We start from the raw sequence: 27286 nt of genomic DNA, 5'->3' as shown, positions 1-27286 counted from the left end.
TCCATCTTCCAACCAGCTGGGAGCAGCGTTTAAAACTTTCCGCTTCTCGTTAAATTACCCGCTAGTTGGAGTTCGACGCCGTCCTCATAGGTGGCGCTGTAATTCAACACCAAAACACACAACATCAACAACACCGAATTTGCGGTGCCTTCGGTACTGTGTCTAGTTACAGATAGTAGACAGCTGTTAAAAGATATTTATTTATCGTGCCGGAGCCCGAGTTTATTTACATTTTCGTGTTCGTAACTTATTTCGGGATTAAATTTTCCGACGTATAAGAAGATTATAATTCGCGACGATTGACGTGTCGATTATACCTTAATTCGTTGTTAATATTATAAATTAACGAGGTGTTTTACGTCGTTAATACCGACGATCAAAATATTCTCTACGAGTGTTCGCGCCGTTTACGTTTATACGTTCATGTGCTGGAATTTCGGCGAGTACATGTCGATTAAAGTGAATCAAGTGCGGGTAATAAGTCGTACGTATTTATCGGTGTTTTACGAATTTTCGTATAGTGATTGTGAAGTGTTAGAATCGTCGTAAGTGAAATTTTCACGTAGACCTAGATCAACGTACCTACCTACGAAAAACGCCGGGTGATTTTGTTTATTTAGTTTTTTAACGTCGATACGTTCGTATTATTTAGAGTTCGGTTCGTGCGAATCGACTGTTAATCGAGTTCGACATTCGCCGGCGAGTAAAAATGTGACTTTCGGATTTTCGCGCATAATGTGATAAGGTAATCGTAATGTTTACTTCCGAGAACGATTCTCGACTCGTTAACGATAACGCTATCTGTCTCGATGAGAAGGAATCGTTGGGTAAACGAATTAGCCGCCGTTCTGTGTCGACGACGAGTATTACACAGCAGAAGCAGATCGATACAACTTGCGAAGGCGGCGGTTCGCAGGTACAACAGCCAGAGCAAGCCGATGCCGATGTAGAAAACTACGTCGACGATGAGCAGTGTACGGAAGAAGAGAAGGCTGCAAGACGAAGGAGGACTCGACGTTCCTCGCATCGAAGGTCAACTTCGTGCTCTACCGTTTCTCCGTCTTCGTCGTATTCGAAAAGTACCAAACGTAAGAGAAAGAAGAAACATAAACATCACCATCGTCATCGCAGTAACAGAGCCAACGACTCGTATCAGCCTGAACCGGCGACGACAACGCCAACGCCTAAAGTTAATCCGATATTCGTTTGGATAAAACAAGACGATACGAGAATCGTACAAGTTCTATGCGAAGATTACGATCGTCGCAATCGTATACGATTAACCAAAACGTCTAATGGCTGGCGTTCGATACCATTAACCGAGACGCTCGAGAAACGGTGGCCGTTCGCCGTAGCAGCCGAAAATGTACAAAATAATCAACTAGTCAAATCTTCTGCTACTACTGGCGATGATAGTTTACCCGTAGTTACAAAACCAGACAATCCATTAGAGAATAAACAAGAACAGACTGATAATTATAAAAATGACGTTTGTAATAGTCCTACGGGGTCAGCTGCGTCAGCGTCACCTGATCACCAACTGACCCCTCCTGCTGCCGATCTAGAATGTAGAATTTCCTCTACGTCGATGGAAAATCACGTAGAATTTTCTCCCGCCTTGTCTCAACGTTCGCCCGAACCCGAGCCAGCGGAAACCATTACTACTAAAGTTCCTTACGCCGAAAACGCAGATCCGTTTGATTCTGATGAAAGTACGCAAGATGATCTGAGATCGATTATCAACAAAGTGCAAACCGATTCGTTGTATTCGGACGACGAACAGATCGACGAATCTTTACCCAGTGCTGCCGATTACTGCGTCGATTTTTGTCCGGTTAATTCAACCTGCTGCGAAGATAACGAATTACGTGACGAAGAAGATTCGAATACCATCCAATGCGCCGAAGTGAGCGGCAACGAGATACATTATTCCGAATCCGATCCAGATACCAATTTCGAATCTCAAAATAACAACACTCTACAGAATAGAATGGAAACATCGTCCGAAACCAATATCCCCATTAATCAAATCGCAGATAATGCGGCCGAAAACGACGACCAAGTTTTGGCAACGGTCACTTCGAACGTTGAAATACTGCGAGAAAAATCTACGCCAGATGAAACGACGACGACGACGACGCTAAATTCTTCGCTAGAAAATTCGTTCCAGTCGGTTACTTCGCAGAATGAGAATATTGAATTCACGGCCCACGAGCTGTCATTGACGGCGAATGAAATATTACAGTTTAATAATAAACAGAAAGTCTATCATGATCGAACAAGTCGACTTTGCCAGAACGACGCCGAGTATTTTGACCTTCGGGACGATAACGTCGAATCTTCGGTCGTCGTCTCGACCAATACGCCGCTGCAAATGTCGTACCAAACCGATACCGTCGATGATGCCGCCGAAAGGTTACGAGAAACGAGCGAAATTCTTAACGATAATTGCCACTCCCCCGAGGAAAGCGTTTCGCAGAGCAATAAAGCTGACTACGTGCTCGAGAAAGAAAGCGCCAATCTGAAACGCGAGCCGACGAATCGCTGTAGCGAAAACGAGGTATCCGAATCGTACGGCAACGTTACCGAAATTAGCGATAACGAAGCGTCGTCCGACGACCGCGTTAATTCTAGCTCGAAATGCGAATTTTCTTCCACACCGTCGCCGGTGGCGGTCATTTCGCACATAAAAACCGAAAACGTCGATACTCACGAAATTATCGACGATCACGTTGACGAATACGACCACCGAAAAGATGGCAAAACGCCCGACTCGAACGATAAAATCGACGATATTCCGAAGAAAACGACCAACTCGGTGGTGCTTCGCACGCCGTTATGTCAAACGCTCAAAACCACCAAATCAACGTGTAGAAAAATCGCCAAAAAGAGCAGAACGTTGGACGATCTTAAAATCGAACTATTACCAGCCCATATACAAACCGCCGTAACGCCACCTTCGACTGCGGAATCGTTCGAAGACCCATCTCACCTTAGTAAAAATACTTTCGCCGATACCAACGTTCAAAACGAACCGCTCGATTTGGGTGTCTGTCGTTCCAAACAACCCGACGTGCTCGTCAAACCGCCCCCAGTTATTGCAGAAAATCGCGAACATTCTAGCCGAAAAAGAATTCGTTCCGACGATCTAAACATCATGGGCAAATCGGAGAAAGAAATACTGGAGCCCAGAGCGTTGAAAAAATCCAGACTACTAGATCTCCTAACTTCGAAACATGTTCCTAACGAAAATTCCACCTCCGATCCTTTGGAGCAGCTCAAGGATGTCTTAGCTAATCCAAAGTATTCGGTACCGGATCCGTTGCTGGTACCTAAAGCTCGACTTTCAGCTCTAGTCTCCTGCCCTGGTAAAGAAATACCGAGATTATTGGCTCGCAGAGCGCAAGATTTATCCTACTTCTCAATCCTATCCGATCCGGATGTGCTGGTTGTATCTTTATCTCATCTGCAAAGTTTGATTAAAAAACCAATCAACGAAGACGAAATACAAAAATATCAAAAACAAACCGAAGAAATAAGGGCTCGTATGAGACAAGAGTGCTTCGCTAATAACTACGAAAACATGGCGAACGGTAATTGGAACCAGTGCTATTGGCTACCCAGTTTTCAGCAACATTCTGGCATACCCGTTTACGAACGAGCCTCTCCGGAAGTACTATCCATGATGGGTTGTGGTATTCCTCCAGCTTCGGCCTGCTGCGGCGGTCAAGACATCGTACTACCCGCCAACAACGGCAGCTTAGACTACCATAAGCAAATGCAGTATCAAAAAGACGCCGCATTATGGCAAGAATTAGCTTTGCAGCAGATTTCTGCTAATCATCCGTCGTACGACCAATTCAACAATAATATTTCCGGTAATTGCGATTTAGCCAAAGATTGCAGCGCAATGGCATGGAATCAAGAAGCGTGTCCGAATTACGGCTGCTATCCTACTTCGAATACCTTACCAATTAAATCGAATACGGTTCCTACGAAAAATTCCAATCATAAATACTTTCCCGGTGAGGTACAACATCGAAAAAGTTCGCAGTCGTTTGCCTCATCTATGCCATGTAATGGTCATCAAGCCAATCTAGATTACCTGCTAACTCCACCCTGCGACGCAGATCTATTCGCTGAAAACCCATTCTTGAACGCGGATACCGATAAAATCTACAACGAATCGAAATTTCGCGACAGATACGACTCGTTGAGACAGTTCTTGTTGAATTCCACCGAAAACGTGGATTTCCTGCAGCAATTCGAAGCTTCGCTGCATCCGTACGTCGTCGACGAAGAGCGCAAAACATTCAAGGACGAGCGTCAGGAGAACCGTCCTTCTCAAATCGTACGTGCCAATAATGCAAATACCAAAGAATCCAGCGACGTCGATGCTGCAAACAAACCCAGTCGTCCAGTGGTGCCGAAAATCAAAGTACGAAAGCATCTGGTTGATCCGAACCAAAGACCTACGTTACTCAATAACGTCGCTCATCATCCGATGCACCCTCCTGGTTTCCCTGTCGTTGACCATAACGCCGCCAGTCATCTTTGGAATCCGTTCTTTTGCAGGTAATTGATCTATATTTTTGCTACGGTTCGTTGGAATTTTAATGTTAGAAATAGCCTATTTGTTTATTTTTTCCTTCATGTAGGTACCTAATCTTACATTTTATGGTAATCGATATGTTGGAATTATCGCGAAACCCGCATTATTGATTTTTTTCCCTTCAAATTCCCAATTTGTGAAACTCTTCACGCTATTATTTTACGTACAGATATCCAATACGTTACCACGATGTCTGCGTGTGTTTCTATTTCATTGACATTAGATTTACGAAAGGTCAAAAATTTCCACGTGTTATCTTGGGTCTACATATAGTTGAACAATTAAAAGAGAAAAATACCTTCTTCGTATACCCAACTGTTCTATATTTTTCGTTTTCGATTTCAATCAAAGTAAAATGTAAGGTACTACATACCTACCTATAAAAATAAATTTAGAAAAAAAAACGAGGACGCCTTACTGGCGAGGGTACTACTCGTATATAAAATTGCGAACCCCTGGTTGAAAAAAAAGATGAGGGAATGTCTCAACGATAAAACACGTTAGTTGTTTTAAAAATATATTTCAGATACTTCGAACAGATAGACATAAAACACTTATAGGAGTTAACACAGCGAAGTTGCTTCTTTGCCCTTGAAGCTGGCCGAGGAGGACAATGCATCGCATTATACAAAAATGTAAAAAGAACCTATTTACATCGAATGAGTATGAAATATCAGATCGCATGCATTGCAGATTTAAAAACGAAAATAAGGCCTTAATATTACTTTTATAAGTTACCTACCTACCTATCTCGGAGTCGCGTAACGAAATTACGAATATTTTATTTACTATCGTACTAGTTTGCTTCTTATGTCTCTACTTTTCCCCCTTCTGTAATATTCGTGAACGTTATTGAACGTCCTCAGGTATATTGTTCTATTCTATTTTTATAATGAAAAATCATTGGCGAGTTTTTATTTATTTATGCTTTTTTTTCTGCTCATTTTAAAGTGTGGCAAAATAAGCGTATTACTTGGGATCGGAGTTGAATTGTTATTGTATCTATTGATGGCTAAATTTAGAATTTCCGTGGTAATGAGCTAATGAGTTACTTAGTTTATTGTGATGCTTCCGGATTATTGATAAAGATGAATAGAGTCAATGATATGGTCGACCTTTGAGTAATTTAAATTTTTTAATGACTGATTAATCTTTTGATTTTGATCCATTTATAAGGAATTTGAAATGATGAAACGTTCGCCGAGTTACTTACATACGATACTTACATTTTACCTTAAAATCAAATTTTTTAGTTCTTTTCTTGGAAAATGTATCAACTGTTGGTGACTTGCCAATTGCCAAATTGACGTGGTTTCTGAAGATGAAAACAAACAATTACAAAGTGTTGCCATTAGGGTGTTTTCAAAAATTTGAACCTGAAAAATTATCATTTTTTAATAATGTAAATCACCTATCTCTTCGTGGAAAATTTATATCAAGAAATTGAATTATTTGTGTTGAAAATTATAGGTGTACCTACTACTGAAGTTTTTTCACTTTTATACCGATGAAAGATTTTCCAAGGGCGAGTCAACCTCTCCCTCCTCGCCCTCCCCTTCCTTTTTCGTGCAGCAATTATTTCTCATTTTCTCTCGAAATGTTTTTGGGTCCCGATCGAATTAACGTTGTGAAATTAAGGTTTATTTTATAGCTTATTTTCCACTCGTTTGGGTGCAAATGGGTAATAAATTATTTGTAATTGGGACTGTAAATTAAGAAAATCAATTTCGTTTCGGACATTTTAACCAAAGTTTCGAAATGTTTTCGAAGAATTTTAGGGTGTCAGCTTCTTAATGCTTGAAACACGGCTGAAGTGATAAAGAAATACCTACCTACTTGGAAGTTATGAACATTTTTTCCCTAATTTGAGTTGAGTACCTAAACCTATTATGTGGGCAAAAAAGTCATCATTTTCTCGCAGTATAAAAAAGAATAAGAAATCGATAAGATTTAGTTGCAGCGTTATTATAACATTCTGCTGAACCGAGTACCGGGTATTATGAAAAAATACAGTGTCTTCATGAAAGGAAATGCATGTGTACCTTGAAAAGCTTGCTGGAAATTTGATAAAATGAGCCTTATTCACATGAACAGTTTCACAAAAGCTGGAAACCAAAGCTGCTATTTTCCTAAAAACCAAAAATTAATATCGATATTTAAAAGTTGACAAAAAGTACATTCAAAAAAAAAATCATGAATTAATTTAGAAAAATGGAGAAGGGTAGAAGTCTTCCATAAAGGGTCTGTTCTTGTCCTCGGGCTCGCACTGGCTCATTATATCACTGTGGAGGAAGAAGAGATGATCAATATAGTCTTGTAAAGGGTGCATTATTTCTTCTGCAAATCCGATTAAGAACTTTCAACTTTGCAGAAACTAATTTTAATGCAAGATATCTTTCCCAACTTACTCTTAAAATCGTAAATTTTCCACATGCGGGGAGAGGGGGTGTCATTTTATAAGCCTCGCGGCTTCTTATTGTGAGCAGATAGGCTTAAAAGGTTGAATATTGCTATTTTTGTTGCTTATGTTTTTGGTCATTTTTCATACTTCACCAGACCCCCTATTATTTTTTTTATCGTAATTGTGATCCAAAAATTTTTCAAAATGGCCAATTAGACGACTTAAAAAATATATATTTGATTAGTTGTAGGTACATTTTGGTTTTTGGAATGCTCTGTAAACGTTCGATTTCAGTTGAAAGTTTCCTGTACAGAATTTGGGATCCGTAGATCAAAAAGGGATAGAGTTAGTCCTGAAAATGGAGTAATTTTTGAAGAAAAAGAATGAATACAGTTTTTTTCTCACAACCAACACCTCCCCCCCCCTCCATCCATCCATCCATCCATCCATCCATCCATCCATCCATCCCTTCTAGACCTAAACACGGAGAGGATTAGGTACACGAAGCTAAAAAGATCGATCCTAATTTCTGTTTATCTGTGACAATAAATCGATCCAAATCCTATTGAATGATTCCAATCTAAATGTCTGAGAATTTGTAAAATGTAAATTTTGATTTTTTTTTTAATAAAGAAGTTCATTTTTTATTTATAAAAGTTCGCGTGATACAAACAATTTGCGTTTATTGGGTGAAAATATACGCTACATACATTTTCTCAAAAAAATTCTGTTTCGTTTCAAATTCAATAAAAAATTGAATTTCGAAACACGATTTTCCAGATCAAAACTAATCTTTAAAAATAAAAACGATTTTTTTAAAAAGAAATTTTTCAATTTTTCAACACCGAATTCTGTAATTGATTCTTTTGACGTTTGCCTACTCATAAAATTGAATAGGAAGCCCGTTTCAAAATACTCAAAAATGAAAATTCAAATTGACGAAATAAGTGTAATTTTTGAAGGCAGACAAAATAAGTTCTTTGCCAAGATGGCTCTTTTCCAAATTTGGAGCTGTCGTAAATGGAAACTTATACTTATTGTGGAATCTTCCGGAGTGCTCCTCTTAGATTTTGACGCAACTATTACACTGTAGATCGAAAGAGCTTGTCCGAAAACCTGTAAGCCAAATTTTTGGCTGCTTTTACGACTTTCATTTTATTTTTTTTTCCTAAAATGTGTACTTACCTACTTATTTTTGCATTTAATGGAAAGAACTTGAAAAAAAAATACTTTCTCAGATATTGCATTGAATCATTAATCATATCGAAAATTTAATCAACTAAGTATGTATTAGGGATGGGAAATTTCATTCTTTACAATTTTGTTTCCTAAGATTTTTTTCTCAAAATGCTTATTTTTCAGGTAAAATCGTAAAAACATACGTAAATTCCAAGTTTTTTCAAAATTTCACTTTAATATGTAGCAGAAAAATGTAAAAAATCGATCATGTGTAGTTTTTTCGTTACGATTATCGATCGTAGCACTTTCGAAATGGGCATTGGGCAAAACTGGTCGCAAAAGTAGTTTTTTTTCAACTGTTTATGATATTTTTCCAAAATGGTAGCTTTTTCGCTGAGCCTTTTTACGCTAGAATATTTTTGATAATTTTTTTTTTCATCAAGCTACTCCAATTATTGTGATTAAAAGCCAACAATCGCTTGTCCCCCCCCCCCCCTCATCTGGTCATACCGGTTATTATGAGCAAAATTCGCAATATTCTTACGTTTCTGCGTAAAAAAAAATAAGCATTTGTGGAGAAAATTAATGAAAAGCAAAGTTGTAAAGAATGAAATTTCCAATTCCTACTATTCTATACCTTTTTGATACGATTGAGGATTGACGAAATATCAACTAAAAAATATATATTTTTAAGCAGTATTTTTAAGGGTCCAAAACAGTCAATTGGTTTTGAAGATTTTTGGATATATTAAGTATGCTCTTTCAATTCAGCGCAATCGTGTATCGAAATCTGGGCTTAGCACCCTGGAAAGTCCTTTTGAGTGGTTACAAAAACTGTAGAAAAAGTTTGAAAATTGCAAAGCTGTAAAAAAATCAATTCAACTTTTTAGGTTTTGAACATCAATTAAAAATCGCGGGCAACTGATTTTTTTAAAATGTAGGTACGAGTCGTTTGAAAGTTGAAGCCTGTTGAAAATAGGCTATTTTCATATAGAATTTTTCCTGATCGTCTTCAAAGACTACGTTGGAATCCACATTGGAAATTTCAGAACTGTAGCCCTTCAGCTCTGTCACTAGGAAAATGCCAAAAAAATTAAATAGATAGGTACATGAAAATTTCAACAAAATTTTTTCTCAAAATTCTAATTATTGTCGCTCTTGTTTGCTGGTGGATATGAATAGGTACTTTTTTCTTGTTTCTGCTTCGGTATTAATTTTTCAGACCTTGGTTTCTTGCGAAAAAATTTTTATCGTGGTAAATAATTATCAATTTATCTTCAGGTATTTTATGATCAATAGGTACTTCATGCTGTACTACGAGTACTTGGCTACTTGCTTGTATAGTAATGTTCGCGTAATTTGTTATCAAAAATTACCACAATTGAGAACACAAGTACCTACATATGTTTTTTTTTTTTTTTTTGGTTGGTAAATAACAATATCTGGTTTGAAATCTGGTACAGATTAGTTCCAATAACGAGGTAAAATTTTTATGTATTCAACTCGGGAGTTGATTTTGTAAAAAAAAAAAAAAAATGTGGCCTATCAGAAAGGGCATCAAGTTACTGTACGTCTACGTATACTCACGTACATTGTTCGGGTGACTGACATTAGGATCTGTATTATGATTTATGAATTTTATTATATGTTCATCGTTTGTTGTAACTGCGTATATAATATGTACTTAGGGATTTTGTATCTATGTAGCAAATATAGGTAGGTAAAATACGCGGACATTACGATGAAAAAAAATTTTATTCGACCCAACTCGACTCGTAAATTGGCCATTATTTTTATTCTCGAGTTACCTTCGAATATTTTAAAATGAGCGTTCGTTTATGAAGCGTGTAAATTTTATCGTCGACGAGGATGGAAAAAAGTAGGTACATACGTGCAAATTTTTCATTGGTTTATTAATGCAGAAACCTTCGCGAAATATAAAAGTATATAAAAAATGCTTCTAGTCAAAACACCCGTGCACGTTCAATCACATTTTTTTTTTAGGCTATGTTGCAACTCGACGCATAAATTATTTACTCGTAGAAAAGAAATAGTTAGGAGGAATACGTGTAATTATTCGTGTTGAGAGCTTGCTATGCTGTAGCAAGTGTAATGATTAAAATCGACAAAGCGATAGAAGCGTATTGTACCACGATGATGAGGGAATGAAGGCGAAATTTTACACGAAGGGATTACAATTTAGAACCGTTTATGTACATTGTACGTAGAGAATGTACTTTATAGGTATGGGTAGAGGTACTTGTACTGTACAGTGTACCTGCATCGTGTGTAAGTGTATGTTAAACGAATATCGTCTATGAAAAAACTCTGTTTGAAGAACAGCATTTGGCAACGTTGCATTTTACTCGCCTGTTTCGATTGTCGAGAGAGGTTGAATGGCTCGAATTGCTGTACTTACGCTATTAGCATCGTCGTTTCGTAATAAAACTTTGCTTCGTTCGGTGTACCTTCGTATTTATTGTAAAGAATGTACGTACTACGTACCTTCGAATATATAAAAATCGTCCACCTCAGCATCCTAATCTATCTTTTTTGAGCATCCTACTGTATTTTGTTTTTTGTTTTTTTAGTCCGCAGTACGTACAAGTCTATAGCGATATTTATGTGTAAGTCTAGATAAAAAAAGCTTTATTTATGGAGCAGATACATTTAGAAGGATTCTCCATCGTCCTTGATCAAATCCCGTTGCGAAAAAATTGACCAAAGAAACCATAGGTAGTGTTGGAAGTTGTTTTTTTTTTGGAGGGTAGGAAGGGGAAGATGGGTTATGGCTGTCTATCCGCAAATTTTTCCATTATGGAATTAATGGAAATTTCCCATCGTGTAGGATTCAAAATATAGCAGGCCTATAGTCGCTTCGCCGAGTGTGTATTGTTTGCTTTGAAATTGATTTCACTGTTCATTAGATTTTCGAGATTTTCCGCTATTCGAAATTTGACGAGTTATTCGATTTATTCTTTATCGTTGGAGTTGAATATGCGAGGAAAACATGATCACTTATTCCTTTAAAGAGTGCGGGAATGAGAATTTGAAATACAGTTGTCACATATTTGGAAGAACCTGGCCATTAGGCCTATATAGTCGCTTCACCGAGTGTGTATTGTTTGCTTTGAAATTGATTTTACTGTTCATTAGATTTTCGAGATTTTCCGCTATTCGAAATTTGACGAGTTATTCGATTTATTCTTTATCGTTGGAGTTGAATATGCGAGGAAAACATGATCACTTATTCCTTTAAAGAGTGCGGAAATGAAAAATTGAAATACAGTTTTCACATATTTGGAAGAACCTGGCCATTATGGTCAAGATTTCCCGAAACTGAGTTATTTCCAACTTAAATTATGTGAATGATGAAAAAAAAGTATTTTAAAATAGCTTTTCTTGATACGTATTTTATATGAAACTTAATGAGGTCATGAATAAATTTGATGAAGGACAATAGCGGGTGAGATAGGTGCATAAATCGGTCTCTTTAATTTGGGTTTTGAAACTCGTGAGGTGAGAGGAAGTTGGTCATGATGTGATCTAAAAAACTCACTCTTGAAACCTGTTGGAATTTCGTCAACATTTTTTCAAAGTTGACATCATAAATCTACATGAGAATCAGTTTTTTGAAATTTTTTGAATTTTTTCAAAAACTCATCATCGTTGAAATGTATATTTTCTGATATACAAAAAAAAACCCTAAAATTTTCACTTGAGAACTCCACCTTCTCTCTCAAATGAAAATGAATTTACCAAAAAGGAATTGAATGTAATATTCATAGATAAATGAGATTTTTTATTAAAATTTTCAAACATGAAGCTTTGAAGTAGGTGAAGAAGATCAGAAAGAAATATTAGTCGGGGGAAGCCCGCTTAAGGATCTATTGCATCCCCCTCGTCGATCCTCCGGGACAACTTTTTTCTTAAAGGGGGAGTCCTAAGGAACATTTCTAGCCCTTGTTCTCAAAAAAAGTCACCCTACTTACAAAATGGCGGCCATTTTGATTGACAGGTCAGCCGAAATCGCAGATTTTGCGTTCCAACATAGGACTTGCACGAAATTTTTTAAACCGTACAAAGGTAGATCGAAAGATCAGGCAACAATTTATCACCTGTCAAAATTTCAAGTGCTAAAGTGCCTTTTTCGATTTTTGGTGAATTTTTGAAAATCAAATTTGGGCTAAAAATGAGGGGAAAAATCAAAATTTTACCAAATTGACCAAGAAAGCTGAAATTTGGGATATACCCTATTTTCGACACGCCAAATCGATTGAAAACGATTTAAAACCGTTCTGAGCAGTTCTGGAGCCTCCAGCAGATTTTTGAAACTCGAAATTCCCACAAAATGTCATCAAATGGAGTGAGAAAGCCGAAATTCATTCTGCAAACTAATTTCAATACGCTACGAAGTCGAATGCAGGTGGATTTTAAGTTGTTTTGGAGCATCCGGAGACTTTTTGAAAATATACTGGAGCCTCCAGTAGATTTTTGAAACTCGAAATTCCCACAAAATGTCATCAAATGGAGTGAGAAAGCCGAAATTCATTCTGCAAACTAATTTCAATACGCTATGAAGTCGACTGCTGGTGGGTTTAAAGTCGTTTTGGAGCCTTCAGCGACTTTTTGAATAGTTACCTATATATGGCATTTTTTGGAAAATTGAAATTTCCAAAAAGTAGCTGGAAGCTTTAAAACCATTTGAAACCACCATGCAGTCAACTTCATGTCTTATCAGTTTCATGTTTTTTTAATGTAGAAATAAAATTCCCTTCAAGTAAAAATTTTTCAGTAGATTTTGAAGTGTTTTGATGCATATTTCATCATTTTTCGTGGTTCGTGTTTTGAATTTATTTCAATTCACTATTCTGGTATTTCGAATAATGTTTAATGTGATTTTATACCTAGATTAGAAAAAAAATTATTGAACAATTTTCAATAATTTTTTATTGTTTTTTTCTTCAATTTCCGTCGAATTTTATTCCATTTTTCAATCTATTTTATCAATTTTTTTCATCTACTCGTATTTTCATGTTTAGACTGATTTATTCTATTAACATTTATACTTGACTTCATGTTCTATCCTTGAATTTCTGATCGTTTTTTATTTTAATTTATTAATTTTCTTTCGTTTTGAACTATTTTTATAGAACATTTTGAACTGTTTTTTTTACTCCATATTTCAAAATTTTATGCTCGATTCTCTCTTTTGATTTTTCTAAAAAGGATTCCTGCGATTTTGGAATAATTTTAAAATACCTTGAAAAATACATTCCTATTTCAAAATTTTTTCAGTAAAAGTTGAAAAACTTTTTATTTGCGATTTCAAGTTTAAATGTGTTATCTTCTCTCTAAATGATTGAGATTTGTAGTTTTCCACGAATGTATATTTTAAAGTGCGAAGGAAATCTTTCGGCCGGAAATTTTCTCACAATTATTGTCCATATTTGGATAGGTTTTACTAGCTTAATATGGGATGAGAGGATGTATTTCCAGTCAAAGGATCAAAAACAAAGTGGTACTTATGTAGATGGTAAGATTCGTTTGAAAATCCACTTTCAGAATTTTTAAATGGCTCAAAAACTTTAAATTTCTACGAAAGATTTCAGATGCATAAATGACTTTTAAATTAGGTACAGTCCTTCTTACCAAATTTTTTGAAATGTATTTTTCACGAACCGTTTTTACTTCACCATTTGACTCTTACAGCTCAAACATTCCTGAAACAAGCTGACCTTAATAAAAGTATCGAGGTGTAGAGCGTGAGAGATGGGGACTTGGAATAACAAACGTTGGTTATTTTCTAATTCATGAATGATGAACTCTAATTAACTGATCAACCTATAAACTTTGACCGACCTGCGTTCAAAAAAATGACAACCATTTCAACGATACCATCGTGGCAGCTACATTTTTTTGTTCATTACCTTGTCTTCTTTCCTTAGAAAAAATACCCGACTAGAATATTTTGTTTTGTATTTTATCAGAATTCGTGACGTACAAAGTGGTAGTTGCTTCATTTGAAATATTTAGAAAAACATCTACCCTTTTTTCGCGTGTCCGTAAAATATAAAAACTATCGAAAAAGTGTTGATTTCTAAGAAATTTGTCTTCATTTTTTACATATCAAAAGCTCGTCCTTTTTATTTCTCTCTCTTCGAATTTATACAAATTGTTCTATTTTTCAATTTCTTTTTGTTTCGATGAGGGAAAAAATGAACGAGAATGCGAAAAATTGAAAATTTATAACGTTTCATCGTATGTATAAATTCAAGTCTGCGTATAAAATTCTGAAAATTTGTTCGTAATATAAACGAAGGAAAGCAGCGTATTGATATTTAAGCAGAACATATTGCGGGTCTGCATTTTTGTTTATTCAGTTCGGCGATCATATTCTATAGTATGTTCGTATAACTATAGCTATACTTTGTAACTCTTTACTTCAATCCAACACATTATTTATGGCCCTTATATAAAATGCTATCGACTTATATTTCTTATCTTTATTGCTGTACCTATACGACAAAACGACCTTTTCGTAAAATTTTTAAAATCTCGCCTGCTGTTTTGTGCGATATTAGTTTTTCGTATGGCCGTTTCTTCGAATATGATATTCGAAATTTTCTCGATAAAACATTCGAATCGCATAAAGAAAGATAACGTTTAAAAGTTTGAAATTGAAATAGCGTAGGTAGGTAGGTATGTATAATTTTTTGTAATAGTTTTGCGAGTCTGCAGGTTCTTTTGACCTCGCGAAAAAACGAAATTAAATCGGGTGGAGGGAGGGAGGGGTGACTGGGGTTGGTTTTCTAAATTTTAATTTACAGGGTAGTTTGCAAATGATGCTTTCAGCGGCCAAATCGAATAATGTAGAGTCTTACAATGTTTTGAAGTTCCCATCGTAGGGATTTCTGGGCTAATTTTTCAAAAGTATGTACGATTTGGCTGCTGAAAAATTTTTAGATTGGCGTTTTCTTGTCTTATTTCAATTTTGCTAGCATTCGAGGACCACTTCCAATTTCAGTACTGCTGAAAAAACTAATTTGAATCTTATTCAAAGACCATTTTTTGAAAAATTGCGGACGATGACAGTATAGATTTCGATTTCGTGGCTGTAAAACTTTGAATTTCTTCGTTGTATCGAAAAAAAAAAAAAAAAACAGAACAGTGAAATCCAATTTCTCAATTTAGACACAAACGTGGATCAATTTTTTTCATTTTTTTCCCCCTCGAAAAACATTGTTTTTCTTTCGACAAAATTCTCAAACTAGAAGTTTCAACAAAGATGAAAAAATTTTCTCGATATTCGCACTGTTCGGAGTAATCTCGATGAAATTTGAAAGCAAGTCCGTCTTCATTCGCCTTATTCGTATTCGATTCAGCCCTTTTACTTTTACACCATCAAAATATATAATTCGTTTTATTAGCCTTTCGGCTAGATCTTTGCTTTTGCTTCTTCAAAGTACTTGATTTTAATGCCTTCATATACTTGATAATGAAGCTACTTCAATAGACCCAAATATAACGCGTAGGTATTAAAAGCGTATAATGCTGACGCAATCACATTGTTGGAAACGTGAAAAACTTTCCGTATTAAACGAAAAAAAGAGAAGCTTTTATGCTATAAGCAGTTTTCCATTTTTATACGCGATTTGCATATCTTTATGTGAGAAACTTTCTCTAAATTAATGTTCGCCTTTTTTAGTGTGCGTAGCACACTATTGGTTTCGCTTTGAGAAATGAAATTTTATTGGAACTGAATGTTCTCTTAAGCTATCCACCCGTTTTTTGTACCTATTGGACACCATTTGAGAATCATTAAGGCGGAGGGAATAGATTAATTTTCATTCAATTCGGATGGGTAATTGCTGAGTAATTGCAATTTTAGTTCATTATTTTAATGCATTAAATCCTAAAAAAGGGAAAAGGAGACTTGTAGAACACCTGCCGCTCATTGTACCCTGCTATACCCCCAGCCTTATCCTTTCATCATTTTATAAACAGCTGCGTTGCATTGTACCCTGTTACACCCCCAGTCTGCCAGCTGTGTATTTCAAGTGGGAGTGGCTTGGTGGGGTGTTTACCAAACAAATATATTATTTTAATGCCGTAACCCTCGTAGTGAAGTGGTGGCTGAGTGGATAGGGCATGTAGGTAGGAATAGGAAATTTAGGGACCCAGGTTCGAATCCCCGTGAGGTAAGTAGGTAGGTGACAGATTTTTCATAGGAAAATCGGATAGGTAAATGCTTTGGAGTTTACTACCTACGTAGTACATGATAATGGGGCAAAAATAATGCTGAAATTGAGTTATGAATTATGATATCATTTGCTAACTAAAAATTCATTTCATTAATTTTCTGTCTACCTATAGCCATAAGTATAGTAAGAATTACCTTGACATGAATAATTTTTAACTTTTTACTTATAATTTAAAAATTACTTCAAAATGAGTAATTAAACTAATTTTTGTACAATTGAAACATGAAATTTTTATTATCATGATTTAGTAAAAATTATTAAAACAAAATGATTTTTACTATTGGTACCTATAGCAAAATTTATTAAAATGATAATTTTTACTGAATGATTACAGTAAAAATTATTAAATGGGATCTGGTACTTAATTGTGAGTATTTAGTTAAATTTTTTTGTAAAAATTACCCATATTTTTTTCGTGTAATAGGCAATGCAAATTCTTAACATTGGTATTTTATAAGATTTAATTCTTAATTTAGAATAAAAAGCAAGTTCTGAAAATTGGTTTGAAAATTTATAGATTTGAAGACAATGGAAATTCTTAAAAAAGTAATATGAAAATTTGTATTTAGAGACGCTGAGAATTCCAAAAATTGATTAAAAGTTCTGTAAGTTGCAGATAATGTGAACTTGAAAATTATATGAAATAAGTATTGTAATATTTATGAAGAAGATGAGAATTCTGAAAAATTGGAGGCAATGTGAATTCCAAAAATTGAGTAAACGTTTTACAATTTGTGGACAATATGAACTTGAAAATTGAATTTGAAATTTTTTAATTTAAAGACAATAAGAATTCTGAAAAATTAAGTATTCAAAATTTGACTATTTAGAGGCAATGTGAATTCTAAAAATTGATTGCAAATTTCCTAACTCAGCAGCAATGCAAAATTCTGAAAATTTATTGAAAACTTTATGAAATTGTAGCGATGGGGAATTCGGGAAATCGATTTGAAATTTTGTAAATTTTAAAACAATGCAAACTATGAAAAACAACTAGAAATTTCTTAATTTAGAAGCAATACAAGCTTATAAATTATTCTGAAATACCTATTGTAATTTGGAAAATATGAAAACACTGAAAAACAATTATTATTTTGAAGCAGTGAGAGTTTCAAAAATTCTCATCACTGTGACATGGTTGATTCACTTATGCACTACCTAGATGTAATAATGGTTATAGCTGTAGAAAAGGCAGCTAGCTACGCACACTTTGCAGCTAAGCTTTGCTTAGCTGTCTAGTTTCACCTTAGCTTGGCAAATGCATACCTACCATTTATGCTATGTGCTGTTTCACTCTTCCCCTTTTATTTTTAGGTTTGAGAATTTTAATGGTATTTGTCAAATTAACGTAGGTGCTGTAAATTCCTTCTTGGTGGGGGTAGAGGTCCTTATATCGGTATAAATCGTATTAAAGGACAAGTTTTTCATCTTGTCATCTGCTGTATTCATTTTTCGACAGCGGCGAGATGCTTTATAGTATTTCGTGCGACGACGAAGGACGAGGATAAATTATTTAATAGATATTTGACAATTCAATTATGTAACAATAGAGACGATAACGACGACTACGAAATCCCACGTTATGTTGTGAGGTTTCGTATTTGCCCTGCTTTATACGTGTAAATATATTTATTCGAGAAGTTCCATGTAGATTGGATTAATGCTCTTACAAGGCAATCTTTTCACCTGATACAAACCACAATCTGATTGGATTTGGAACGAAAAAAAAACTTGGTCGAATAAACACATTTTTTTTAAATAGATGAGATTCTCACTCTCACTCGAGTGCTGGAGTCCAATTTTTATTTTCCAAACGATTGAGGACTCGTTTCAAGACGTTTTAACTACGTTCTGAATGGATTTTTTAAATTCTCAAAAATTGATGAAAAATAAAAGAATTTATTTCAATATTCAAAATTTTTGAGATTTTGAATTTTTTCGGTATATTCTTGTAGCGATTCTTTGTTCAATTTAGAATAGATTGGTAAGTATGTGCTATGTGATAATTTTTAATTAAAAATTCAAACACGTGGCATTAAAAAAATCACGAATACCAATTTATTATTTGAATACCGAAATACCTGTTCGTATTTTGTAAATTAATATCCAGCTTAAAATTTTAATTAGCAATCAAAAGCTAAATTTAAAGAAAAAAATTGACCATTTTTCTTCTCTCTTTGATGTACGCTTCAGAGAGGTCAACAGTCTACAAGTCTGTCATTATTTTCGAAGTTATTGTCCGGAAGAGTTCAGCCAACGTTGAAATGACGATGAACCATTCTTCAGTCTTTCATCTTTGACTCGAAGTTATAGTATCTCGTACATTAAGTATCTATGGTCCACGTCTGTGCTTTGCTTACTACTTATGACTGGTTATATTATATTTTTAGGTTTTCAAGGTGTGACCTATTATAAGCCATCACGCATATTTCAACTCTTGGATAAAGTATACTAACATTTTTGATACATTGTAATTTTATAATAATTCTTTTTTATCCTTGAGCGAGTACGGTGGGCTTTCATTCCATCGCATTTATTTGAAAATATTTCCTAGGAAATGAGGGAAGCTTAGAGTTATTTTTTGGTTAAAGTTATCATATTTCAACAATTTCAAAGTTTTCAGTGTCTTGTTTCGAAAACTATGCGTTTTGGGAAAAAACTAATTTTACAAAGTGGTTGAGAAATTTTATATACGTAGGTACTTTACGATTTTGATTTTTATAAGTAACCTTATGTATATTTTCGTTCTCTTTTTGAGGCTGATTTTTTTTCTTCTCAAAATAACTGCGCAAAGTTGCGAGCTCTTGTGCTTTATCAACGTATCGGAATTTCGGGCAGGGCTTGTACAAAATTTGTTTCCTTTTCACAAAAGTTCATCATTATTTTCGATTCTTGGAAGAATTTATCATGTAGATAAGATCTATTTTATTTTTATTTACATGTTAATTATTTTTGAGGCTGAAATTTTGCCTGTGCATTAGGAAGATACCCTGAACAAGCCTCTTGGTGTGATGTTCCTATCGGAGATGAGGGTGAATAAATTATGAAATGAAGAGCGAAGAGAAAAATGAATAAGAGTTTTTTAATAAATATTATGTACATTACACAAGTTTATAAATCCACCAGATCAGCAACACATTAAATTAACACAATTTATCAGAACAAAATTACTATTGGAACAATAATTAGATGATTTCAATGTATGATCTTTATGTATAACTTCAGGTTACGAAAGTACACCAAATTTAACTAGAGAAGAGTTACAATATTACACGACACACATGACAATTATATGAAACAAAGAACAAAATTATAAGGGTACACAATATAGACACGACACACGTACACGATTAGAAGGGGATGTTACTCTTTGGACAATCGGTTATGAACTGAACTAATTGACGACTTTAACCACCTTTTTCTTATGTTTTATAAGAAAAACAATGGTGCCATAAGTCTATGGTCATAAAGTTGTCAATTAGACAGCATTTTGAGGGAAAAGGGTGACGAATCTATGTACTTGCTGGTCTCTTATGGAGGCACCAATCAAGTTAATTAGAAAGTATTGATTGAGTGTATCAAAAAGACTAGAAGAAATTACATAAGTTATGTGAAAAAAAATTAATGTATAAAATAATAGGTGAGGATTAGGCAAGGAGGATATGCATAACTTTGGAAGTCTTAATTTTTCTTCCCCTACCAAACTCTTCAAAAAGTATGAAATTTTTTAAAAATTGTCAAAAAGTATCGCTTTTTTGGCCAAAATTACCAAAAATCTCTGCCTTCTGCTAAAAATGTTCGAGTTCAGCTTTTTGCAAAAAATTGCCAAAAAGTAACTTTTTTCACAAAAAAAATGTCAAAATGTAGCAAAAGTCTCACATCTTTAACAAAAATCTTTTTTTTAATTAATTGCTAAAAATTTTTGCTATTTGCAAAAAAGTTACCAAACTTTATTTTTTCTGGAAATTGCTGAAAAGTTTCACTATTTTGCAAAGAAATACCGAAAGGTGGTCAAAAAAGCAGTAGTTACTCTTTCGACAATAAACTTCACAAATTATTTGCTAAAAATTGCTTAAAAGTTTTTGTCATTTTTTGTAAAAAAAAATCACAAAAAGTAAATTTTTTCCAAAAATTGGCCGAAAGTTACACTTGTTTACCAGAAATTACCAAAAAGCTCTGCCTTTACCTAAAATTTTGCAATCTAGCTTTTTGCTAAAGATTTCCGAAAGGTCTCAGAACTTATTCGACAAAACTTGCAAAATTATCCCTTTTTACAAAAAATTAATAAAAAGTCTTGTTTTTTTTCAAAAAAATATTGAAAATTGACGAATTACAAAAAGTAAATTTTTTCCCAAAAATTGGCCAAAAGTCACATTTTTTTGTCAGAAATTGGCAAAAGTCCTTGCCTTTACCTAAAATTGTTCAATTTAGTTTTTTGCCAAAGATTCCTAAAAAGTCTTACTTTTTCGACAAACTTGAAAAATACGTACTATCACTTTTTTGCAAATTTTTTTTTTCCAAAAAATTGCCAAAAATGTTAGGTAGTCTAAACTTTTTGTTTGTAAAAAAATTACAAGTTACTTTTTTCCCCAAAAATTGACCAAAAATTTTATTTCTTGCCAGAATTTGTAGAAAAGCCCCGCCTTTTTCTGACCTTGTTCAAATCTCGCATTCTGCTAAAATTTCCAAGGTTGCAAAAATTTTACTTTTTCAACAAAAATTACGAAAAATTATAAATTTTTTGTCAAAAAAATTGGTAAAATTCTAGTTTTTGCAAAAAAATGATGAAAATTGCACATTTTTCTATACTTACATTGCCAACAAGTTTTGATGTTGTGCCAGAAATTGCCATGGACTTTCAAAATTCTCACTTTGTTGTCAAATATTGCTGAAAATTATATTTTTTTTTTATCACAAATTGTTGAAAATTTTCGCTTTTTGCAAAAAATTACTTGTACTCAAAGCCAAACTTTTTCCCTAAAATTGACCTGAAGTCTCGTTCCTAGTCAAAAGTTTTCAAAAAGTCTCGCTTTTTTGCGAGCTAATGCCGAAGTCTTGATGTATTTATACGTCAAAAAGTTGCAAAAGTCAGCTTTTTTTAAAGCAAAAGTAGGTAGAGGTACATACCTAATTCGAAAACTTATCACTTTTTTCACAAACCTTTTTTCTCAAAAAATGCCAAAATGTTTCGTTTTTCTGTCAAAAATGACCTTAAATTCTCTGTTTTTGCCAAAAATTTGCAAAATAGTTTAATTTTTTTGACAAAAATTGCGAAAGAGTATCTCTTTTTTGCCAATAATTGCCAAAAAGTCTTAGTTTGCTGAAATTGTCAATGTCTCAATCTCGTTTCATTAATGTACGTATTCTAATTGGAATTTTGCATTTTTTTTAAACATTTAAGTAAATTTAAATGTTTTGCATATGCTTTGTAACTTTTTTGGCATTAAAGATACTCTGTTTTGGTAAAAGTTGATTACGAGACCCTCCAGATTAGCATAGGAGACGAAATTTGGCTTGTAGGAATCTCAAAACTGAATGAGCTATGATTGATCAAAATTTTCAAAACGTTCTTGCGCTTTTAATTTTGAATATAGTCAAAATATGATCATAACTTTTTTTGTCGAGCATTTCATGTAGCCCCCCACACCATAAATTACCTTTGTCGTATGTTGTATTAAGTTTTTGTCCTTGTCCAGAATTGAGTGCGCCTGAGCACATTGAAAATTTCAAGCGTCAACAGAACCTTTGATTTTGAAGTTGAAGAAGACAGTTTTGCTTCTCATCATATGGCATCCAATCTATATTAGCAGTATATTCAAGTAGTAATGCAACTATTTCTCACCGCATTTCCGACCCTGGTTTTGAAATTGATCCCACTCATTCGTCTGGGCCCTTTATCAATTAGTACGATTAATTTCGAGACGAGCTGTACGCATTTCACCAGCTCGTCGTATACTTATTTTTAACTCGGTACATTGCATTGCGCGTGTAATGTTCATGCGCGTACAAATGGCTTTTAAAATGTACCCGGATTGATTTACTACTCGATGTGTGCTTTCTTTTAAACAAGGGACGAGGGTTATTTATTGGAACGCGGGTGCTGAAATTGTTTCATTCGATGGGTAATAGAAGTACTGCTCGCGTATATATGAGGAAGTAGTACGTACGTATATCGCGTCTATAAAGCGTACTGTATATCTATGGTAGATTTTTCTTTGATTTTCACCACTTCCGGTACCCATTTTGTGGTTGGTTTTTCGCGTGGTAATTTCTTTTTATTACGACTTCCCGCCAGTTTGAAATTACTGTGCGGCCAAATAGACGATTTTTTTTCACTCTCCCAATTACGTCCGTTTTTACGACGCACTTCGCCAGTGTCGTGAATTTTGGAGTAATTGGCTGTGACGCAAAACCAGCTAAAAAAGAAAAAAATCATACTGGTTATGTTGTCATTGAAACAAGGAGAAAAAATCCATAGCTATCCGCATCTGGAAGATTCCGTCCGTTCAACTTTGAATACGAAAAGAAAAAATAATCTTGTGTATGGCTGCCACCCGTACAGTACACTGATACCAAAAAAAAAGGTGTATGGGAGATTCTCAAAAGCCTCGTGCGTTTATATAAAAACTGTCGTTTTATTTCATATATTTAAATTTGTTATGAGAGAAGGGAACTAATAATACGACAGCCCTTTCGTTCATTTTCTATACCTACTTCCCGCGTCGAAATTATGAATTATTACCAACGTTAATCGGATAAGGTCGTAGTACTCGAGCTATCAGCTATGCATGTGCTATGGAGCTCTTTCATGTGCTGGCTCGATTTATGTGTCACCCTATATTATGCAGTAAATCAGATCTGAAAAACTTTGAAAGGGTAGAGTTATTTTGTTGAGTGAACCTTCGTAATTTTTTTTTTAATCGAATTTTTTTCCAGATTATTCTGCAGTGTGCAGTACTTTTGTTTCAGGATTTCTTAAAAATCGAGCCTTTGAAATTTAGTGGAATACAACAAAAAATCGTCGTGAAATTTCCTCAGTAAGACATGCTAAAAATTTGAGATTTCTTAGGAAATTCTTGCTTCCTACAAAAGCTTTACTTTTTTTTCATGTAAAAATGTTGAGACTTTTGAGACACACTATACATTTTTTCGATCGTGTTCTCGTCAAGTTTTTTTTTTTTTGGAGAAGATTTCATTTTTCTCAAAATGTATTAAGAAAATAATCTCTAAATGAAAAATAGCAAATTTCCTTTCCTTATTGGTTCCTTCATTAGCTATACATTTAATGGAAATATTTGCATACTAATTCAACTCTACAGAAGGAAATACGATTTTTGCCTACGTCTGTATAATTTTCTTCCCGCGTCTTCGAAAAGGTGATTGACCCCATTGTAAAAGTTTCCTCGTATACCAGCAAAAGCGTTGATATTGAATCGAATTATAAAAGTTTTCTCGATTATGAGAAAATTTTCCATTATTATATTCTTTACGTGTATGTCTGTCTCGATCTACTATACCACATTTGTATAGGTACCTATTTTACAATTTACAATAACGAAATCAACATTGGTCATGATAATCGAGCGACTTGAAAACTCGCGTGGGTGGTTACCTTGATCCTTAATTAATCTACGAGAGATATTTTTATAAAAATTAACGAACTTAATTCGCTGAAAATACGAATTCGCTGTATTTGGCAAATTAATTCTCGGAAGAAAACCGCTTCGAGTATATTGATTTTTTTTTATTTCGAGACAAAAGAACCCCTTAAGCGTGGGAAAAAATCCAAAGTGTTAGATTAACTTTTGAAGTCGTATACTTTGAAAAACGAAAAAATCCGATTAGATTGGAAAATCGTCCGAAGTATCGCGAATTCTTGATTTATTTCTTCGCTTAATTTTACTTAGGTAGGTACACTCGAGAAGAATAAAATTCATCATTCTGACACAAACGCAGGCTTTTTTGAATTATGTTTCAACGAGTTTTTTTTCCTCGTTTAATATGCGAATTTCAGATTACGTAATTTTTATAAATGACCGAACCTTGTCAGAGGTCAAAAAAAATTCACCAGTGTGTTCCTATCGCGGATGTATCAGTTTTATATGATTTCTGGCGAATACACGAATCGTGGCTGCACTTCATCGTGGAGTTATTCTTCATTATTTTATCGCGTTTCAATATCAAAAAACTCGAATTGTATTATTTTTTTGCAGTTTCTAGTTGCGTTTTCTAAATTATTATCGACTCGAGAAGTCGAACGATTAATAAAATTGTCTCCTCTAACTCGTTTGAATTCTGATTATAAAATTTCGATCGTTCAAATTCTCTTATTCGGTGTAATAATTGAGACCTGGGCTGCTAAAATTTTAAGGAAAAAACTCATCGTTGTGTTCGTATAGTAAAAAGCAAATTGAATTTCAAAGCCTTCTATCGCGCAATAATGGTGAAAATTTCTCGATGGAAATAGTATATTACAACACAGTAGACGAAAGTGAATGATTTCTTGTCGAGTGCGAAGATTGGCGGAACGAGCCGAAGGCGAGTGGAGCCAACGCACGAAACAAGAATTCATTCACTTTTGACTACTATCTTGTAAGATATTTTTCATTATAAATGCTACGAAAAAATATAGCATTTTACTCCTGTTTACACACCGCGAAAATTTTTTCCTACTGTGATTGAAAAAATTCCTCTTTCCATCCCTAGGGATGGAAAAGAAAGTCTTTTCCATCACACTGTGACGGAAATGAATTTACATTGACTATATGTTCTAAATTCTTTTCCATCACACTGTGACGGAAAAGAATTCACATTGACTAATATATTGTAAATTCTTTTCCATCACAGTGTGACGGAAAAGAATTTCTTTTCCGTCCCTAGAGATGGAAAGAGGAATTTTTTCAATCACAGTAGGAAAAAGTGTATTTTCACGGTGTGTAAACGGGGGTAAAATGCTACATTTTCGTAGCATGTATAATGAAAAATAATTCTCAAGGTTTTTTTTTGTGGGATGAAAAAACAAACGAACGATATCAATTTTCGTCTTTAATAATAATGGAAAAAAGTTATAAATTTTGACGACTTATTAACTGGGATAATGTGATTTAGAAAAACAATCGATCGATTTACTTCGTACTTATGTATCATCGTCGTTTGCTTCGTGTAAATTGGGCTCAAGGTTGAAGGAGAAATGTGATACTGTATTTCACAAATTATCGCTCAGCTGAAAGAAAAATTTAGAAATTGAACCATTGCCATTTTTTGAATTGAATTCATCGAGTAGAATTGCTCTACAGGGTGTCCAAGAAGTGAGAGACAGAATGGAAAATTCTGATGCAGTCGCAAGAATTACTGGAAAATTATGTTAGATGTGACCTATTGAAAATTGAAAAGAATGCATATTGAAAAAAGAGGTAGAAATGAATTACAAGTACAAATATCTGAGAAGACGAAAAAATTCAATGAAATGAATTTTTATCCAACTCGCGAATTCAAATTCAAATATTGTAAGCCATGAATAATTCTTTTTTTAAAAAAAGTCTATTTTGAAAATGACGGAGAAATGAATTTTACGTCGAAAAATTAATAAATTTCAATATTACAACTTTTTGGTTCATTCTTGAATTTCTACATTGATTAGGTACCTATAGGTAACTTTTTTAATTTCAATTTTGACTAAAAAGTTGTCAGTCATGAATGTCATGATGAATTTTGTTCATTTTTTGACATTTCATCCCTCCAATTTGATTTGATTTGAACAAAACCAAACGAAATCGGAAAAACATGTTATTGAAGTCTCATTTTCTGCTAAAAATAGCAAAAAGTCTCACTTAGAAAAAAAATTGTCCTAATGACTCGCTTCTTTGCTGGAATTGCTAAAAAGCCCATTCTTTCACTGAAATTGCCAAAAAATTTTGTTTGTTTTTAGATTTTAATGAAAAACGAAAGATTTTGGTTTTTTTTTGGTGATTTTTTTCTACACTGAAAATGAATGTTTTCCTCACGTTTTGTCACTTTTTTGATTACTTTTGGGTTAGCCTGCTTTTTCAGATGGTTAAAGTTATTTTTTGGGGGGAGGGGGAATGGGTACGAGCCCTACCATCTGCCCTTCCAGAGTAATTTGAAACATCTCTAGATGCTCCAAAATATGTAGTCCAAAACTAGTAATTGTTGATTCGTGGGAGTAAGGACGGATTGAGTCAGAGAAGGAATATCGAGAAAAATGTCTCTAAGGTAAAGGGCGATTGTAATTAATTGTATCGCAGCAAGATTAACGAAACTAATAAGGAAATCATAGCGATTTAATTGATTATATTGTTTTAGCTTTTTATCTCATTTCTTTTGACAAATTTTCCCAAACAGTTGTTTCCTTACACTTGAGCAATGAATAAAAGGTATAGGTACGAAGATCAAAGCATTTCTAAGAATGCTTCGGTGAAAAAAATCCTTGTTCTCGTGTAAAAATATTTTTTAATCGCATCGATGCTCGAATAAGCCAACAGTCAAAGAAATATTTCCGAAAATAAATTGACGGTGTAAAAAAATCACATTCAACTTTGTATTATATAGCGAAAAGAAAAGGAACGACGACCTTTCGAGGAATCGAAAATAAAACACTTTGAAGTCGAATTCGCGAAAACCAACGAACAAAGTAGGTAAACATCTTTTAGGAAAGTTTAATGCCTTTTAAAAGTATCGACGAGGAAAATTTCGCTTCCTTTTAGGCGCGTAAAATTAAATTTTCATTTTTACGCATACCTACTCTCGCCCTGCCCAACTTTACGACGACGACGTACTCGTATACGATACGATACGAAAATCTCGTACACG

General features: G+C 34.2%; 1 protein-coding gene across 2 annotated transcripts in view; it reads left to right on the top strand.

The window, feature by feature from the left end:
* The first annotated feature begins 137 nt into the window (after positions 1-137).
* Positions 138-27286, top strand: part of LOC135831149 (uncharacterized) — an 80534-nt gene continuing 53385 nt past the window's right edge. For both annotated transcript variants that reach the window (XM_065343427.1, XM_065343428.1), the window contains exon 1: positions 138-4575. In XM_065343427.1, coding sequence (XP_065199499.1) covers positions 755-4575 — 3821 coding nt within the window. In that variant the 5' untranslated portion in view covers positions 138-754. The remainder of the gene's footprint in view (positions 4576-27286) is intronic.

This window comes from Planococcus citri, chromosome 1 (assembly GCF_950023065.1).
Source record: "Planococcus citri chromosome 1, ihPlaCitr1.1, whole genome shotgun sequence".
NCBI classification, from domain to species: Eukaryota; Metazoa; Arthropoda; class Insecta; order Hemiptera; family Pseudococcidae; genus Planococcus; species Planococcus citri.
The sequence above is the reverse complement of the archived record's forward strand: the minus strand, read 5'-3'. Positions and strand labels throughout refer to the sequence as shown.